The 17,887-nt window shown below is 51.4% G+C and overlaps 1 protein-coding gene across 1 annotated transcript; it reads right to left on the reverse strand.

Annotated features, from left to right (window-relative positions):
- Nucleotides 1-1,254: 1,254 nt before the first annotated feature.
- Nucleotides 1,255-13,819, reverse strand: LOC128935118 (olfactory receptor 14J1-like). The gene is made up of 7 exons (XM_054273146.1): nt 12,891-13,819; nt 5,448-5,635; nt 5,201-5,310; nt 3,907-4,029; nt 2,872-2,949; nt 2,117-2,124; nt 1,255-1,435 (listed from the first exon to the last, which is right to left on the reverse strand). The coding sequence occupies exons 1-7, from the start codon at nt 13,817-13,819 to the stop codon at nt 1,255-1,257; spliced, it is 1,617 nt and encodes a 538-aa protein (XP_054129121.1).
- Between the last annotated feature and the right edge of the window lie 4,068 nt (nt 13,820-17,887).

Below are 17,887 nucleotides of genomic sequence, written 5' to 3' on the forward strand. Positions count from 1 at the left end.
TGAAGGAGAAAAGTCACACACCACGGGCCTGAGACCTGAAAGCTCAGTGTTGAGCTATTGTTTTCACAGGAGTGTTTGCTGTATGCTAAGAAGAGGGTGCCATGCCCCGTTTGCAGCAATAGCAGCTTTGGAAGCTGTCCCACCTCTCGGCCTGGCTGGACTTCTCCTGAGTTTCAGGTGGTCTCCCACAGAAGACCCTCACCTGTTTTACAGCACCGTAACAGACAGACTGAGATGTAAGAAGATTCTCCATCAAGGACTGAGACATAAAACTCCTAAAAGGCCCCTCTGCTCCTTCCAAGGACTGGGACTGAAACCCCCAGCCCGGGGGAGGCAAGCTGACTGAAACGAGATGTTTGCCTGCAGGTTGTGACCACTGGACCAAGAAAACAATGGCTCTCATTTACTGCTGAGAACATAACTACCTGTTACATCTATCAAGCTCATTTACTGCTGAGAACATAGATTACCTGTTACATCTGTTCCCTATTGTATCTGTTTCCCCCCCCCTCACAATTTTCAGTAATAAAAACCTCTGAGTTAGCTAGAGCCTTTGAGATCTCTGCAGCGTAGCAGGCGGACCCTCGGCTGGACTGCATCAAAGGACTTCGTCTCTGCGTTGGTAGCTATATCCCCTCTCCCTCCTGCTCTCTCTCTCTTCTGTCTCTTTCTCTATCTTTTCCTCTCCCTTAATCCCTCTATCGCATTTTTTGCTGTGGTTATTTCAATAAAATTGCATTTGATTTGATTATCACTGCAAACCCCCTTGTACCGTGTTGGTGGTTTGCACTCTGAGATCATTCCTACGAACCATCAGGTCATCTGTCCACTAGGACGGACCCTGACAGGGCACCTCCTGTTTCCCTCCCAAAACTCACCCTCTATCCACAGTTCTGGAACACAGTGACTTCTCCAATCTATAAAACTAGTGAGAAAACACATAACGGCATGTGATTGTCTAAAGTTCAAATTCCTGCCAGAGTAGATGAATGGCAAAAGCATCACCCACCTTCCCTCAGCCCAGGCCAGGTCCGACATCCTGGGGTAGCCAGCCAGCTTCCTGAGGGGGTGTTTCCCCCTCCAGAAGGGGTCGTGCTCCAGAAGAACATGCCAGCTGTGCCCCGGCTTGCAGGGACATCACGATGCCATTGAGCTGCAGGGGGATGTTTCCCCTGTCCCAGTCCATGGCACCTTCACCGCACTGCCACCACTTCTCCAATGGGATGGGCAGCATGGAGCCACTCCCTCCACAGCTCACAGGGACCAGCGGAAGCATCTCTCCAGCTGCGCTCTCTCCTCCGTGCCACAGCCACAGGGAAACGCTCCGGGGTTTTCTTCCAGCGCCACAAGACTCGTGCCGGTGCTACTTGCTGGCTCCTGGATCCTACTGTGCACAGGGATGCATCTCTGCTGTCTCCTGGGCCAGGCAGGGCTCCTGTAGCCAAGAATGCTCCAAAAGTCTTCCAGTGATGGCCTGTCTGTGGGGTCCATGCATCAACACCACCTGATGATGTGCTGGCACTCTGTGGAGAGAAACCAGAAACCGCTGCTCAGCGAGACAAGGCTCCTGTCCATGCTCTCCCACATTCCACAATGCCCAGGCCACCAGGAGTGCTCGGAGCTGCACCCAAAAGCATGAAGACCAAGGGCCTCCAAGGCGCACGCCCAGCCAGGTCATTTCCAAACCTAGGGGTAACTCTTCTCCTTGTGTGGGTATGCATGCATGTGTGTGTGTCAAAAAAGTGAGAAAAATTAGAGTCAGAAGACTGTCCTTGAGAATCTGACATTTCTTGAATGGCAAGATGCTCTTTCAGGCCAGAAAGCTGCAGGGGCAGGGGGTTTCCTAGTTCCTGCTCCTCATTGCTGCAAGCAAGACAATGCCAGCATCAACTTGTCTTTGATGAGGCCTTCGGATTGCTTGGACCAAGCAGTCCAGGCAGGCAACAGGAGGTCAAGCCAGAGCCTGACCATGATTAAAGCTCGCCTGACTTCACGCTTGATATTGCACCAGCCAAAGACCTGGCCCACACTTTTACAAAAGGAGCCGACACCATGCTTACCCTCATCCCAGTTCTTCAAATGCTGTGTATTTGCCTATGGGCTGGCCCACACTCACAATGCTACCTGAAAGACAAAAGGAGTGCAGGGCACTCACTGGCATACAGAGATGCTGCTGCCCAGAGCCTCCCAAAGGCAGCCCCGCTGCCAGCAGTTCTGGGCCCTTTGTGGTCCCTTGGCTTCCAGCTGCTGAGACCAGCAAGTGGGAGGGCCATCTTCTCCACCTTTCATCATGTGGCCTTTCCAAGAAGGCCTTGATTTCATTCAAGCACACCATCCCATGCCATAAGCCAAAATGAGAAGCCCTTAAGAAGGGGGCCCTAAGAGGTAACCAAGGGCCTTTGCAGCCTCTGCAGTCACAGCCACCATCACTGGCAGGTCCACTGCCAGGGGCACAAAGTGTCTGAGCCAGAGGAGGAGTAAGAACGGGAGCCCGAAAACAGCTGGGGCCAGAGAGCTCCCTGGGGCCTAGTCACTTGCTAGGTGCCAGCCTTCTGCTCAAGCAGAAACAATCTCTGCTTTTGTCTTTGGCACAGAAGGCAGCCCAGGCAGAGCCAAGCCAGGCCCAGCCACCCTCACCAGCAGCAGGAACTCCCTGAGTGCTGCTGCGCTGCCTCAAAGCACAACAACAGGTTCTGCAGAGAGGCCTAAGTGCCTCTGAGACCGAAGGGCAGCTTCTGGCGCAGCCTACACCCAGACACGCACACAACACACTGCTCTGGTAGACAAGAAATGCACCCGACTTACTCAGTGTCCTCAGGCCCTGCTCCTCCCTCATCTCAGGCTGCTGGGCTGCGCTGCTGCAGGCAGTACCAGCAGCGGGGGCGAGCTAGCTGCTGCAGGCCACGCTGCTCCGGTGGCACCAGGTTGAATTGCAGAGCCTGTGTTGAGCTGGGACAAGGAAGGATTGCCCATCAGAAGGGCGGATTGCACACATGCCCCGCGCAGTGCACGGCCAGAGCAAGGCCTTGGCAAGGTGCTGTCAGCCACCGCCAGGCCTCTCCAGCTGGGGCATTTTCCATGTCTCCTTCTCAAAGGCAACTTTGGGAAAAGCCCAAAGGCTGCTTGGATCCAGCCCCTCACGGCCACCTCCATGTTCCATGTTTGCAGCTTTTCTGCAAGACACTGGCAACAAGGTAGCCATGGGGCTGCCAAGATCCAAAGAGATCAGAGCAGGGCCCTAGAGCCTCGTTGATTTCCTCCTCCTGTCTTTCCCTGGGCAATGAAATCAGCCCGGAGCTGGCATGCAATGGTCTGCTCAGAAGCCCACAGCGTGTCCCTTCTCTGATCTGTTTCACGGATTTCCCCTCTCCATGACAGCCTTTAGGGAGCGGCCCTTGGGACATGCCTTCCAGCCCTACCCAGACCCACCCGCCCTTTACAATGCAGGGCTGCCAAGCATTCTCCTCTCCAAACTCTGTTCTGAGCAGCTGGAAGCGAAGCACAGCCTGAAGCTAATTAGTCCATGGAGAGGGCAAGTCCCTTCCAGGGGTCAGTGTCTCCCTGGTTCCCTGCAAGGCTGTCAACTGCGTCTTTGGGCCACTCTGTCTGCTGACCACAGGCAGCCTGCACTGACAATGGGCACAAGGGGCTGACTCCTACACTGAGAATCATTGAATGCTGCCTCCTGTCTGATCCCAAGAGACATTCTCGGGCCCTCTCAGCATCCCAGCTTAAATGTACAACTTCAGAACCCATTGGCCAGGGCTGCCTGGCTTGCCTGAAGCAGCACTATGTCACAGCAGGCACACAGCCGCCAGCATCTTCAGCCACCAGCAACAAGGGCTGCTCCAAAACTGGAAGCCTGGCCCTGCACCAAAGGCAGTTACAAGTTCAGCTGCCACTTACTGGCTCTGCACATTCAGGCTGTGGAGGGACAGCAGCTGGAGGCTTGATGTTCCTTTGCTCCTCTTCAGCCTCTTCCTCAATGACAGAGCCAGGCAGAGGAGCTGCTGACCCTGCTGTTGAGCCCTGCAGACAGACAGAAGTGAGAGAGATGGGCAAAAGCCAGTCCCTTAGCAGCTGCTCTCTATTGAGCTGGGAAAGGACCCAGAAGAAGGGCAAATCAAGACTTTGATACAAATGGCACTCTGAGGCATGAAAACCCGAGGAAGTTGGCTGAATGAGGTGCTACTCCATCTTGCTGTGCATTCGAGCTTCCCTGCTGCCTAGAAGCAACAAGATGCCTTGGAGCTGTCCCATTTACCTTTCATCTCTTGAAAGGCTCTTCACTGGAAAATCAGCAAACAGCCAGTGCTCCCTTTGCTGTTGATGATGCCACCGGGCAGTTGGCCTTTCTTTCAGCCTCCCACGCTGGCACTCCACACTCGACTGCAACAGGCCAAGCTGGCAGAATTGCCACACAATTCTCACATGCCAGCAACGTCACAGCTTCCTTTGCCACTCACCAAAGGACAGGCTTGCCTTCATCCACGTGTCAGGTGACCTGCAGCGAGCAAGGCAAAAGGAACCAGAGGCCCTTAGAAAAGTGGCCGTGCTGGCCACTTGCACAGCACAAGGCAGTCCCAAGACAAAGCATTTCCCTTTCCCAGCATGCCTCCCGGAGCAACAGCTCTTTCCCACAGCAAACAAGAGAACAACAAGGGTGCTATAGTAGGCTCTGTCTACATTTGGGCCTCTTTTGCCAAGAGAGAAATAGAAACATGGTGGTGGAAATGCCCCTTGCTCTTCAACACTCTGAGCTTCTGTTGTGCCCAGCAGCACAACCAGCATTTTCCTCTTCTCTTTCCTGCATTTTAGATAGATATTCTTTTAAATGGCATGCCCTAATTCCCATCCCTAGGCTGAAGATGATAGCCCAGCAAAGCTTCCACAAAGGGCCCCTTCCCTGTGGCAGCTCCCTGCTGAAGCAGCTCAGGAACAGCTGCTGGGCTCAGCAGCAAACCCTCCCTGCACTGGACTTTGTGCTGCATGGCCAAGGGAATCGCAGTCTTGGCACACCATCAAAGGGTCAAGTCACGCAGCCAAGGCCTCTAAGGGGCAGAATTTGGAGCGAAAGGTGCTTTCCTTCACTCCTGGAGACAACCACTGAGTTGCTAGAAGTACTTCTGAGGATCTCCCCTCAGAGTCTGCAATTTGTAGCTTGTCTTGCTTGAAGCAGCAAGCGGAGGAAATGACAGACTCCGCTGCCGTGCACTCTCTCGGGGAGGGAAGGCAACCGCTGCAGGTTGCACGGCAAATACTCTGCACCCGCCACCCAGTATAGAGATGTCCCCTTTTTAGCTGATGCTGCTGGCAGGACATTGACCAAAGTGGCGGCATGTTCATGGCCATTTTGTTCCCAAATAAACTGGGCCACTGGTGTGGTATAAAGAGCAGAGTGAAGCAAAAGCCAGGTGATGCCAGCCCCATGAGAAACCTTTACTTACGAGTCAGCTGGGTCAGGTAGTAGCCAGAATAGACAAGAGAAAAGACCGTGCAAACCGAGGCACAGACCTGCCCGATCATTTTGGCAGCACTGTGCGGGTTTGCACACTGAATGCCACCCAAGGGAAGGCCCAGACTCCTCTCGGGGTGCAGGCCGTCTGCTGAGAACTCCTTGAGCACAAGGATCCTCCTGCAGGAAGCGAGTGGAAGAGCCGCTCTGAACAAGCAGGCCTTGCGCGCACCGGGACAACGCTGTGCTGCCAGCACTGTGACATGACACCTCTGGCTTGACCTCACAATAGCAGCTGCTCTGTGGCTTTCTTGTGCCCAGCAAGCCAACCTTCTGTACAGCTGATGCCACAGAAAAGCCTGGCAAGTTCTCCTCACTCATAAAGCAGCAGAAAATGTCCTCCCAGTCCATAAGGCAGTGCTCAAGGCATCCCAGGGGAACTCAGAAAATGCGCCAAGCCAAGCGACATCCAAGGAATCCAAGCAAACATGCCCTTTGCTCCCAAAAGCTTTGCCTGAAAGCAAGGCTGCTTCTTCTAGGTGGCATCGAAGCTGGTTCTGAAAAGTCTCACTTCTTCAGTGTCATTTAGGGGGAAAAAGAAGCAAAGATAATAAATTGCCAGGAGTATTTTAGGCTGCAGTCTCTTCTTGAGCACGTGCGTGCATGCTGTCCTTTGTTCTGACTCGCTTTGGAGGCTGCCCTCTCTTTGTGTCAGGGACAGGCTGGCTTAGGTCTTGACGCAGAGCTCCTGTGGTCCTGCTTGCTATTTCTCTGGCAACTGAAAGTCTCAGAACATCCCAAAGAGACGTGTGCTGATTCTTGGGCTGCCACACTTTCGTTGTGTCGGAGCTCTGGCAGCAGCCTGCAGCTCGCTGCTCTGCAATGGCCTGCAGGTGTCGAGCCCAAAGGAGCACCCTTTGGAACAGTGCAAAGCTGCAGTGGGACAGATGTTTGCGCAAGCTCCATGCTCCCTGTAAGGTTCCCTGCAGAAATTTGGATAGCTGCATCCCAGTACAAATGAGATGCCGTCACTCCCTTCTCTGTCAAAATCTTGAGGCAGACCCAGGAGGCATCTTGAAATTTTTGGAACAAAATCCTGGGTGGGAGGGGGAATAAAGTGCATGCAACTCCTCTGCAAATCAGCTCTGTTCACCCGTGGAATCATGAGCCTTGGCTTAGCTTTCTTTTGTGGTGACTCAGCACAGACATGTCATCTGATATTCCACAGGACCGTGTCTTTGAGGAGCTTTAGAATGGGCCCATCAGACTTTGGATTTATAGGATTAGATTGCATTTCCGCCATGTGGAAGATCTGAAGAGCACATGTGAGTAGGAAATAGGTTTGCCTTACCATCCCAGGACATGTCAGCTACTTTTTATTTTAAGGAGATTTTTCACAAGTAGTGGTGACTTGAAGACATCCCTGGATTTGATTGCCCATTCTGAGTCACAGTATTGCAGGTTGACTTTTTAACCCAACACTTTCAAAACCAGGGATTACCCAAATGGATTTTCTCAAACTTCTACAAATTTACCTCTGCTTTGTGAGCAAAGTTTCCTTACAGCTTTTTGATCAACTCACAGATCTTCTCATTTCCCCTACTTTGGCCTTAAGCACCAATGCACCTCTTTTTGAAATGCAGCTAAAATGCAACTGTTTCTGCTACTTTGTGTAACTTTTCTTGCATGAGATGGAAATAGTCAGTTGTGCTATGCTTTATAGTATACTTCATAATTGTAGGACTGAAAACAGACCACAGGAACTTCTCCCAGCATTAGAAAGTATGTAGAATAGCATTTTAAAGATGTCCTGACAATATTCATTGTATGCTTTATATGTAACTTTATTAAATTTATACTTCAGAGTAAATGTTACCTTGCAGGATTTCAGCTCAATTACAGGAATTGATATCCAGCAGTCTAATTTTCCTGTAAGACTGGACAGGGAAACTAATAATTTAGGAAAATGTGTTTTCCACATAAATGTGCAGTACTGTCCCGTCTGGCTTATTCTTAAAATGGCTCCATCTCGTTGACTGAGCCCACAAGAAACTTAGTTTTTCTTGAAAAGAAAGTAATCTGATCCATTAAATTACAAAATGGCATCTGAAATGCCACTCCAAGGTACTGTGTACTTCTAGGACCAACAGCTCCAGGGTAGATCCCTGCTGTGGATGCATCCCTCAGAATTAAAATCAAGCATCCTTGTGAATCTCGAGTTTGATTCAGAGATATTATGGTCAAAAGTCATACCTTGAAACACAGCTCCCATCAGTTTCAAAATAAAATAAAATTCTTCTATATATGTGCAATTTAGAGATGAGGAGGAAGGGAGGGAATGTACTGGAAGATTCTGAGAGGAGGAAAAAAATATTATAAAACTACTCATCCTTGTTCATTATTCCACCTGAGTGAACTCCTTGCTGTTCAATTATTAGAGTTAAATTACAAAATGATCAGCTACTGTATTAAAGTTTAAAGGGTTAACTTAAGAGTTATGTTCCCTCCTTCCCATACCACTGCTCTGGGGATGGGGCACATTGTCACTCATTTCTAATAGAGTAGAGGAATATATTACTTCAAGTGAATTCTGTCCAAGAACACAATGTGAGCTATTCTAAGTAGTAATTAAAGTTGCAAGAACTCAGAAATTTGTCAGAACCCTATTTTTCCATTGCTTTTTGATTCTTGGTCCATAAATTCCTTTGACAAGCCAGATTGTACCTGGGACTAAATTTTCAAATACACTCATGTTTCAGTATGTCCAGCTCTCTCAGTTGCTGAGGGTTGGACGTTTATACATTTACTCAGACCCCTGGTGCTGAAACCAGCCTGACTCATTTCATCTCCTCATGCCCTGGCTGATCTCCCCTCTTTCCCCTTCCACCCATTGGCTTTTGTCTCCCACCAGCCCCCTGTGAAGAGCCTGGCTCTGTGTTCTCCATCCCCTCCTGGCTGGCACTGCCAGGCTGGGATGAGGAGCCCCTCAGCCTTCCCTGCTCCAGGCTGGACAAGCCCAGCTCCCTCAGCCTCTGCTCACAGCCCAAGGGCTCCGGCCACACCTTGGAGGCCCTTCCCAGACCCTGCTCCAGCTGCCAGGCATCTTTCCTGCCCTGGGGAACCCAACCCAGGCCACAGTGACCTGGATAATCCCCATCCTTGATGTCCTGGTCACACAGCCCTGGCCCCTTGTCCCCTGTCAGGCTCTGGGGTGGATCCTGTGGAACATCCTTTGGTGGAGGCTGTGGCTCCAGGTGGGCTGGGGGGATCCCGGGGGACAGGGACCCAGCTGGGCATGAACAGCATTGGACTTGTTGGGAGAAACTGTGAGGGGGAGCTGGGGCAGAGTGACCAACCCAGTGACCTGACAGAGCCCTGCTGGGATGTCACACAGCCCCTCTGGGATGTCACAGCCTGCTCTGTGATGTCACAGCCCAGTCTCTAATGTCACTCAGCTGGTCTCTGATGTCACACCAGTCTGTGATGTCACAGTCTGCCATGTGATGTCACAGCTGGATATCTGATGTCACAGATATGGCCTATGATGTCATAGCTGCTCAATGACCTCACGTAATGCACTCTGTGATGTCATAGCCCACTCTGTGACCTCATGTTATCAGATGATAAATTGTCTCCACCAGCTGAGCTGACACCTGGAGCTTGTTCTCCAAAACCCCAGGCCTATGGAAACCACACAATGCCCATTGTGTGAGAAGGGGAATTGGAAGTTCAGCAGCCTCAGTGTCCTGCCAGCTCAGCCGGGCCCATGGGAACATTGGGGTACATGAGCACCAGGGACCACCAGAGAGACCCCAGGACAGAACAACACATGGGTAATGGGGAGAGGAAAAGTGGTAATGATTTTGGGGAAATTATTATCATCTGTATTTTTAGTCCAGGACAATCAATGAATTTGTGTGCAAAATACAGAAAATAAACAGAAACTTTCCTGTTCTCAGCATGCAGGGCTTTGGGAGGAGCTATCCTCTGTGCATCCAGCTGAATAAAGAATGCTGCTTCTTAATGCTATATTGGGATTAAGGAGTTATCTGTTTTTCTGAATTTTTGGTAACACTCCCACTGCCAAGGAAAGCTCTGTCTGCTGCTGTTCACAAACAGAGAAGGGCTGGTGGCAGATGTGGGGCTCGGAGGCTGCCTGGGGCACAGTGACCATGGAATAATCAAGTTTTCAATGTTCTATGAAAGAAGGAGGGGCAGCAACAAAATTTCTACACTGGAATTACAAAGGGCAGACTTTCGCCTGTTCATGATACTGATTTGGGGAGTACTAAATCAGTTACTCATTTCTTTTAAGGGAAACAGTCCTTAAAAACCAAGGGGTCCAGGAAAAATGGACACATTTCCAAAAAATCATCTTAAGTGGGAAGGAGCTGCCTGTCCCAGTGTGGCAAAAGATGAGCTAGTGAGGAAAATGGCTGTCCTGGCTGCCCATGAGCTTTTGTGGGAAGTCAGGGGAAAACAGAGGGTGCATTAACTTTGGACAGGAAGTCAGGCAACTTCGGAAGTGTTTCAGGATGTTATTAAGTCATGCAGAAAGAAAAGCAGAGATGTGAAAGTTCAATTAGAGCTTAACCAGGCCACTTCAGTGAAAAATAATGGAAAAGTTTTCTATAAATAAATTAATTATGTAAAAGTCTGGATAAAGAGAACCTCTACTCTTTATTGGATGCAGTGGGGAATATAGTATCTAAAGATAAAGAAAAGGCTGAACAGACTAACATCTTGTTTCTCTCAATTTTCAATATTAGGACAGGTTGTCCTCAGGACAAGTGTTCTCCTGAGCTGGTGGATGGGCACAAGGAGCAGAACAGACCCCTGTAATCCAGCAGGAAGCAGTTGGTGACCTGCTGAGCCTCTCAAATGCTCATAGGTGTATGGAATTGGATGGGATCAATCCCAGGGGGATGAGGGAACTGGTGGATGAGCTCCATCAAGCTGCTCTCCATCATTTACCATCAGTCCTGGCTCAGCAGGGAGGTCCCAGAGCACTGGAGGTGCCAGTGTGAGCCCATCCCCAAGAAGGGCTGGAAGGAGGAACTGGGGAACTCCAGGCCTGTCAGCCTGACCTGGGTGCCCGGCAAGGTTATGGAACAGATCACCCTGAGTGCCATCACAGGGCACCCACAGGATGGCCGAGAGATCAGAACCAGCCAGCGTGGATTTCAATATCTGCACTGATGATCTGCATGAAGGGACTGAGTCCAGCATCTGCATATTTGCAGATGACACCAAGCTGGGTGTGAGTTTGGATCTGCTGCAGGGTAGGAGGGCTCTGCAGAGGGCCCTGGAGAGGCTGGATCCAGGGCCCAAATTCAACAAGGTCAGGTTTAACATGTCCAAGTGCCAAGCCCTGCACTTTGGCCACAACAACCCCAGCAGCTCTACAGGCTGGGGACAGAGTGGCTGGACATCAGCCAGGCAGAAAGGGACCTGCAGGGACTGATGGACAGCAGGCTGGACATGAGCCAGCAGTGTGGCCAGGTGGCCAAGGAGGCCAATGGCTCCTGGCCTGGATCAGGAATGGTGTGGCCAGCAGGAGCAGGGCAGGGATTGTTCCCATGTGCTCAGCACTGCTGGGGCAGCACCTCGAGTGCTGCTTGCAGTTCTGGGCCCCTAATTTAGGAAGGACATGGAGGGGCTGGAGTGTGTCCAGAGAAGGGCAGCAAGGCTGGGGAGGAGTCTGGAGCACAAGGGCTTTGAGGAGTGGCGGAGGGAGCTGTGGTTGTTTATCCTGGAGAAGAGGAGGCTCAAGGAAGACAAGGCAGTGTCAAGGCACAGACTGGACTTGATGATCTCCAAGGTCTTTTCCAACCCTGCTGATTCTGTGACTCTCTGAAGCCACCCTTGGAGCAGTTGTAGGATGAGCCCCGGGCCTCCTCTTCAGAAGCTCCAGCAGCCCAGGTCCCTCAGCTTCTCCTGCCAGCCCCAAAGCCCATCCTGTCAGTCCTGCAGAGCCTCTGCAGCTCCTCCTCACTGCCCAGAACAGGGAGCCCCAGAGACAGACACAGCAGCCCAGATGTGCCCCCCTGGCCTGGGGTGCCTCTGGCAAGGGTGCAGCACCAGGCACTGCAGGAGCCTGCAGACAATTCCTGCAGCACTTTTAGGATGATCCTGCTGCCCAAGGGACGTTCCCATGGTGCCAAGTCAGGAACTGCAATGGGGAGTGGAGCCAGAGAGGAAAGGGCAAACAGGGATGGGCTGTTTGCAGGGGAAGGGACAGAAGTGGGCAATAGGAAGACATTTGTAGCAGGAAGAGTAAAGAAAGCAAAGGTGAAGCCAAGGAATTGCTCAGGGCAGTTTGGAGGTGGCTGCCACGCAGCCCTGGCTCTGAGCAACAGCATCTGCAGTGGGACAGGAAACTCCCAGCTGATGGGAACAAACTTGCTGGCTGACTGCAGAGGCCAGGAAAAACCTGAGTGGTTTCCCTGGTGTCCCCCAGCCCTTGCTGGCCCCAGGGCCGATGGCATTTGTGCTCCCTCAGGTTCATGTCCCCACACCAACAGCATGGGGGTGCTCCCCCTGCTGTGTGCAATGCAAACAGGGGCTGCTGAGCCAGTGCTGCCGTGTCTGTGCCTGCAAGGATGGGGCACCTGTGTGAGCTGGGGAGAGGCCAGGGCTGCAGAGGGGGGATGTTGTTGGCAGCTCCGTGAGGACGCTCTGGGACGCTGCCCTGGGCTGTGCAGTGCACTGGGGATGGATCAGCCCCTGCTCTGCTGCTTCTTCCCGTCTGCCCCATGGCCCTTGCAGAGCCCCAGTCATGCTGTTTGCCCCCAGCCGGCCCACAGCCAGCCTGGGGCTGCTCACGAGGGTTTTCTGTGCTGAGCATTGGCCTGGCTGTGTTCTTGAGAGAGCCTGGGCAAGGAGCCTGGAGCCCCCAGGCCCTGGCCTGAGGCATCAGCGCAGCCCCAGCAGTGCCCATGGCCTGTCCCTGCTGCGGCCCTGGCACTGCCACCCCCAGGGCTGTGCCCGGCCCCGAGAGCACTCAGGCCCTACAGCAACACCAGGGCCACCTGGGCAGCAGGGCAGGGCCACGGCAGCAGCACTGGCAACACCAAGTGCTGCTGCTGCTGGGCCCAGCTGCTGGGCCAGCACTGATCTGCCCCCAGCTCTGCACACAGACATTGCTGCTGCAGCTCCAGAGAAGGCAACAAAAGGGCATCTCTGCAGAAAACTCTGCTGGGAGATCATTTAGTTCCTTTAAAGCCACTGAGAGTGCAGCCCCTCATTGACACAGTCTGTGGCCACAGGGAATGTGGAGAGAAACAAAATGAGAAATGGCACAAGCAATGACATTTATTTTTTTAAAATATGTAAAACTAAAACAAGGGAAAAAAATCCCCACAACCAAACCAAGAAGAAGTATGAAAGATTACTTTTATTACAAGTTATTTGCAAAAATTGTCCAGCAATTTACTGTCCCTGAAAGCATGCAGTCATCAATCTCCAAACTGCAGCCTTGAGCTCCTGGTTCCTCAGGCTGTAGATGAGGGGGTTCAGGGCTGGAGGCACCACCGAGTACGAAACTGAAAGAACCAGATTGAGGGATGGGGAGGACATGGATGGGGGCTTCAGATAGGAAAATATGATAGTGCTGAGGAACAGGGAGACCACGGCCAGGTGAGGGAGGCAGGTGGAAAAGGCTTTGTGCCATCCCTGCTCAGAGGGGATCCTCAGCACAGCCTTGAAGATCTGCACATAGGAAAATACAATGAGCACAGAACATCCCAGTCCTAAGGAGATGGAAAACACTAGAAATCCAAGTTCTCTGAGGTACAAATTGAAGCAGGAGAGCTTGAGGATCTGTGGGATTTCACAGAAGAACTGGCCTAGGGCATTACCATGGCACAGGGGCAGGGAAAATGTACTGGCTGTGTGCATGAGAGCAGTGAGAAAGCCACTGGCCCAGGCAGCTGCTGCCATGTGGGCACAAGCTCTGCTGCCTAGGAGGGTCCTGTAGTGCAGGGGTTTGCAGATGGACACATAGCGGTCGTAGCACATGACAGTCAGGAGAGAAAACTCTGTTCCAATGAAGAACACAAAGAAAAAGAGCTGTGCAGCACATCCTGTATAAGAGATGTCCCTGGTGTCCCAGAGGGAATTGTGCATGGCTTTGGGGACAGTGGTGCAGATGCAGCCCAGGTCAGCGAGAGCCAGGTTGAGCAGCAAGAAGAACATGGGCGTGTGCAAGTGGTGGCCGCAGGCTACGGCGGTGATGATGAGGCCGTTGCCCAGGAGGGCAGCCAGGGAGATGCCCAGCAAGAGGCAGAAGTGCAGGAGCTGCAGCTGCCGCATGTCTGCCAATGCCAGCAGGAGGAAGTGCCTGATGGAGCTGCTGTTGGACATTTGCTGTGCCTTGACATGGGGATCTGTAAAAAATGTAATAATGGATTAGCTGGGTTTGGAGAGGACTTTAAATATCCCAGCACAACCTGGGGGCACTTTACTTTCCCCCCACTCCCTGCCCAGGGCTCTGCTGCCTGGAGCTGTCCCTGCCTGCAGCTGCTTCCCTGTGCCCAGGGTTGGGCCCTGCCAGTGCTGCCAGAGCCCAGCCCAGCCCTGGGGGCTCAGCTCTGCCCTGCAGACCCCTCCCATCTCAGGCACTGGCCAGGGGCAGCTGTGGCTCTGCAGAGCCATCAGAGCAACTCTGAGGGGGCTGGAAAAGCGTCATTGATGCTGCCTCTGAGTTGTCCTGTGCTAATTTCTCTAACTGCCTGATTTCGAATGATTTCAGAAAAAAAATTTCTCACCCTGAACTGAGAGATAAATATTGATGTGCAATTTCTCACTCAGACAACCCAGAGCAGTAGATTAATAAAGCAGGATTTCCCCTTGCATGCAGTCCCTGACTCAGTGTGCTCCCTGTATAATCTACTTTAAAATGTTCTGCAGTTAAATGCCATACTGGGAGCAGTCCTGATCAATGCAGCATCCTCCCCACACAAGGAGAACACTTCCAAGCCTTACCAGCTCTCTCCTTTTACACAGATCTTGTCTCCCAGTGCTGGGAGCAGCTGCCAGGGCTGGCTGAGAGCTGTCCCTGGCAGGCAGCAGAGTCCCTGCCCCAGCACAGCGCCCTAGGCTGCAGGACCCTGCTCTGCAGGACAGCCCTGGGCACCCCTGGCTGCTCGGCACAAGAGACAATCAGAGAATGTACTCACAGGGTCTGCAGGCATTGGGATGTTGCAGCTTTAGGAGATGGCTCCAGGAGCTGCAGCTGCATTGTCCTGCAACCAGAGGTTCCTGTGCCAAGGGCTGGCAGTGATTCTGCCCCAGGCACTTCTCAGCACCTTCCCAGCCCTGACTGATTGAAGATCTCTGTGCCTCTGTGCTGTGCCTGGGGTGGCTGCAGGCAGTGCCCCAGCCCTGCTGGGCTGGCAGAGCTGCTCATCAAGAGAAATGTGCTTTTGAAGCTCTTCTTGGTTACCAGGAGCTACCTCTGTGCCAGGCTCAGCTTAGCAGCACAGACACAGGACAAAGACTTTATGAGCCTCTGGGGCTTTGTGCTCAGGCCCTGAACATCAGTCCCTGAGAGGGAGCTGAAGAAACCTCTCCAGAACTCCAAGTCAGAATCCAACTCCAAAGTTTCTTGGACTTTTAATGGGTCCCACTGAGGGACACAACTGAGAAAGTGTCCCCAGGCCCCAGGCAGAGCATTGAACTGGAGGCACTGATGACAGGTGAGGATAAAGAGAAGTCAAGTCTTGGTGCCCTGGGGCACAGCAGCAGGGTCTGTGCCACCAAGGGCTGGAAGGAAACACCTTGTCCTGAGGCCCTGGGGCCTCCTGGCACAGCCCCAGCCAGGCTGGGCACTGTCAGCCTCTTGTCCTGCCCTCAGCTTCCCCCCTAGCCCACATTCCAGTGGCTTCAAGGATCTGCTGGAAGGAGTCCCTGGGGAGCCTTGCTCAGCAATGGCCCTGGGGGCTCCTGAATACTCCCAAGGACTGCAGGTTTTTCAAAGGACTTTGGGTTTGGCTTTTGCCTTGGAGTCTCTGAGAGGTTTGTGCAATCATGGCCTCCAATTATCTGCTGTAATTAATCCCTGGAGAGGCTTTGTCAGTAACAGCTCTCAGTGGGGCTCATTAATGCTTCAAGGTACTTCAGTTATTTTAAGGTATTTGGTGTTTCCCTTTTGATCCAGACTCTGTGAGAGGTTTCTGCAATCATGGCCCCAATTATCTGCTTTAATGAGTCCCTTGAGAACTTTGTACTGACACTCAGTGGGGCTCATTATTGTTTTGAGATACTCAAGGTTTTTAAGATACTTTATGGATTTAAGAATACTTTAAGGTACTTTTAAGGATTTTCCTTCCCACACTGAGTCTCTGAGAGGTTTTTGTGCCATCCTGGCCTCCAGTTCCCTCCTCCATGGAGTCCATGATGAGCCTGTGTTGGGTATCTTTCTCTGTTCTGCTTTACAACAAAGATGGAACTGAAAGAATTTTGTAAGATTTCCAAAAGCATCCAAACATGGGACAATTAACCATACAGCAATCACTAAGAGAACGAATAGTCCTGTTTTAGCTCGACATCATCAAACCCTTTAGTCCCTTGGATTGGAAGAGTTTATTGACCTTGTCTTTGTTTTCCACGTGAAGCTTCTTGAACCCTTCCTTCAGTACTTGAATGCTTTTGTGGATTGACTCGCTTTGGCTGGAAAGGTTCTTACCACACAGCTCTCAGAGTCTACACAGCCATGCCCATGTGCCCAGAGTAAAAACTCTATCGCTATTCTGCAAGGTGGCATGTCTGATGGTCTCTATGTCTGAGAGCAGGCCACTCAGTGTGAGGGAGGTAGCATTGGTTTGCTTACTTAACAGGCACCCAAGATGGTCTAATTGTCCTAAAGCTTTAGCTGCAGCCACCCAAGGTAGTCCACATTGGGGGTACTACGATAACTGGATTAAAGCTTTCAAAGCCATCTCTTTGATATCATCCAATACTTCTCTGGCGATACCTACTGCTTGATCATCTGGTAGGCTGTGTTGTCCTTCTCCACCTAGATGGTTGATTGTCAATTCCGCCCTTGCCTCATTATTAGCATAGTCTGCTATTAATTGATTTAGTAAACACTTCCATCCCCCTTCCCACAGGATGTATTCTGTAGGTGACAGCAACATGGTCATATAACATTTTAAATCATAGGGGGTTAAGACATGTGCTGTAAACATGGTCCTCATTAGGCCATTAAAAGACGGTAAGTTCTTCCTATGGTCTTTAGCTGCCCTACACAGATCCTTGATTTCCCCATAAACCAGTGGCTGATACCTGGGATTCTGCCTCCTTCTTTCATAACATATGGGGGAATTTCAAGACCATATGCCAGTCTTCTTACTTTCCCAGGGATCTTCCAGGGTTGAGGGGCAAGGTGGCTCTGAGGAATCCAAACTGTAAACTGTCCTTCGGGGGAGGAAGAATAACTTAGAGGAGAAACATTTGGATTAGAAATAGTGTGACAGTTGGGCTTAGTACCTTGAGCATGGGGTTATATTGTTGCCGGAGGGTGATGCAAAGGGCACTGCCATTTTGTCAGGTGTTGGGAAGGAAGGGCCTTGATCTAGGATGGCGGACTTCTGATGTGGCCTTCTAGAAGCATGGCCCAAAGTGAAGGTGGAATGATTGAAAGTGGGGGCGTGACCCACATTCATGGGGGTGGAGTCTGGAGGTTCATTTAGGGCGGAAGAGAAGGTTGTGGTAGCAGGAAGTGGAGGAGCCAAGATGGAGGGAGGACAGTCGGGTTCAGGGGCATCTGGAAAATTTTTAATGATCCACTTCACGATTGAATTTAATTTTTTCTTTGAAGATATTTAGTCATGATCAGTGAGAATTAACTTAAAGCATCGATCTACACACCTTTCTACTTTGGACATCCGGCTGCCCATTTTTCTCTTTCTCCACCTTAGGTGGAACCGCCACTGGAACACCCCAAATGAGTTATGGGATGTGGGTGTGTATTGTAAAATCAGAGTGGCAAAATGGGCAATAATTGTCCTGCGTTTCCCCAAACCCATCTGCAATCCTACGCAGGTGAAACTGTCGTTGTCCCTTGTGGATCCTGGCCGAGGTCCCTCAAAGCAATGATGAATCTGCCCGCCCGGCACAATCCAAAATCCCAGGGAGCGCTGACCTATCCATCAGGTAACCCCAGCTGACATGATTCAATGTCAGGGTCCCTGTTTGGGTGCCAAAAGACGCAATGAGGGTGGCTGTGACAAACCTTTCTGATTCCCCAACTTCAGGGCAAGGGGGGTGAAAATGAAAAGAAGCAGATGCTGGGGAAGATGAAACAGGAAAGCCTTATAAATATGATTGCCTGGCAAAAGATTTTGAGAATATGGAAACTATACGTGAGATTGAAATGAAAGCAAGCTTTGAAATACCAAGCCTTAGTTACTGAACAACTGGAAAACCATG

The sequence above is a fragment of the Melozone crissalis genome, unplaced genomic scaffold, assembly GCF_028551555.1.
Source record: "Melozone crissalis strain CALT ecotype California unplaced genomic scaffold, PUWL_Pcris_2 ptg000015l_1, whole genome shotgun sequence".
Classification (NCBI taxonomy): Eukaryota; Metazoa; Chordata; class Aves; order Passeriformes; family Passerellidae; genus Melozone; species Melozone crissalis.

Bases quoted from the DNA above. Each gene is read 5' to 3' on its own strand.
- LOC128935118 (XM_054273146.1), bottom strand. From the start codon at position 13,819: ATGTCCAACAGCAGCTCCATCAGGCACTTCCTCCTGCTGGCATTGGCA. The intron at 5,636-12,890 runs GTAAATTGCTGG...CGCTTCCTGCAG, and splicing joins ACTGCATGCTTTCAGGGACA to GAGGATCCTTGTGCTCAAGG. The intron at 4,030-5,200 runs GTCTGTCATTTC...GTCTGTCTGCAG, and splicing joins AGAGAGTGCACGGCAGCGGA to GGCTCAACAGCAGGGTCAGC.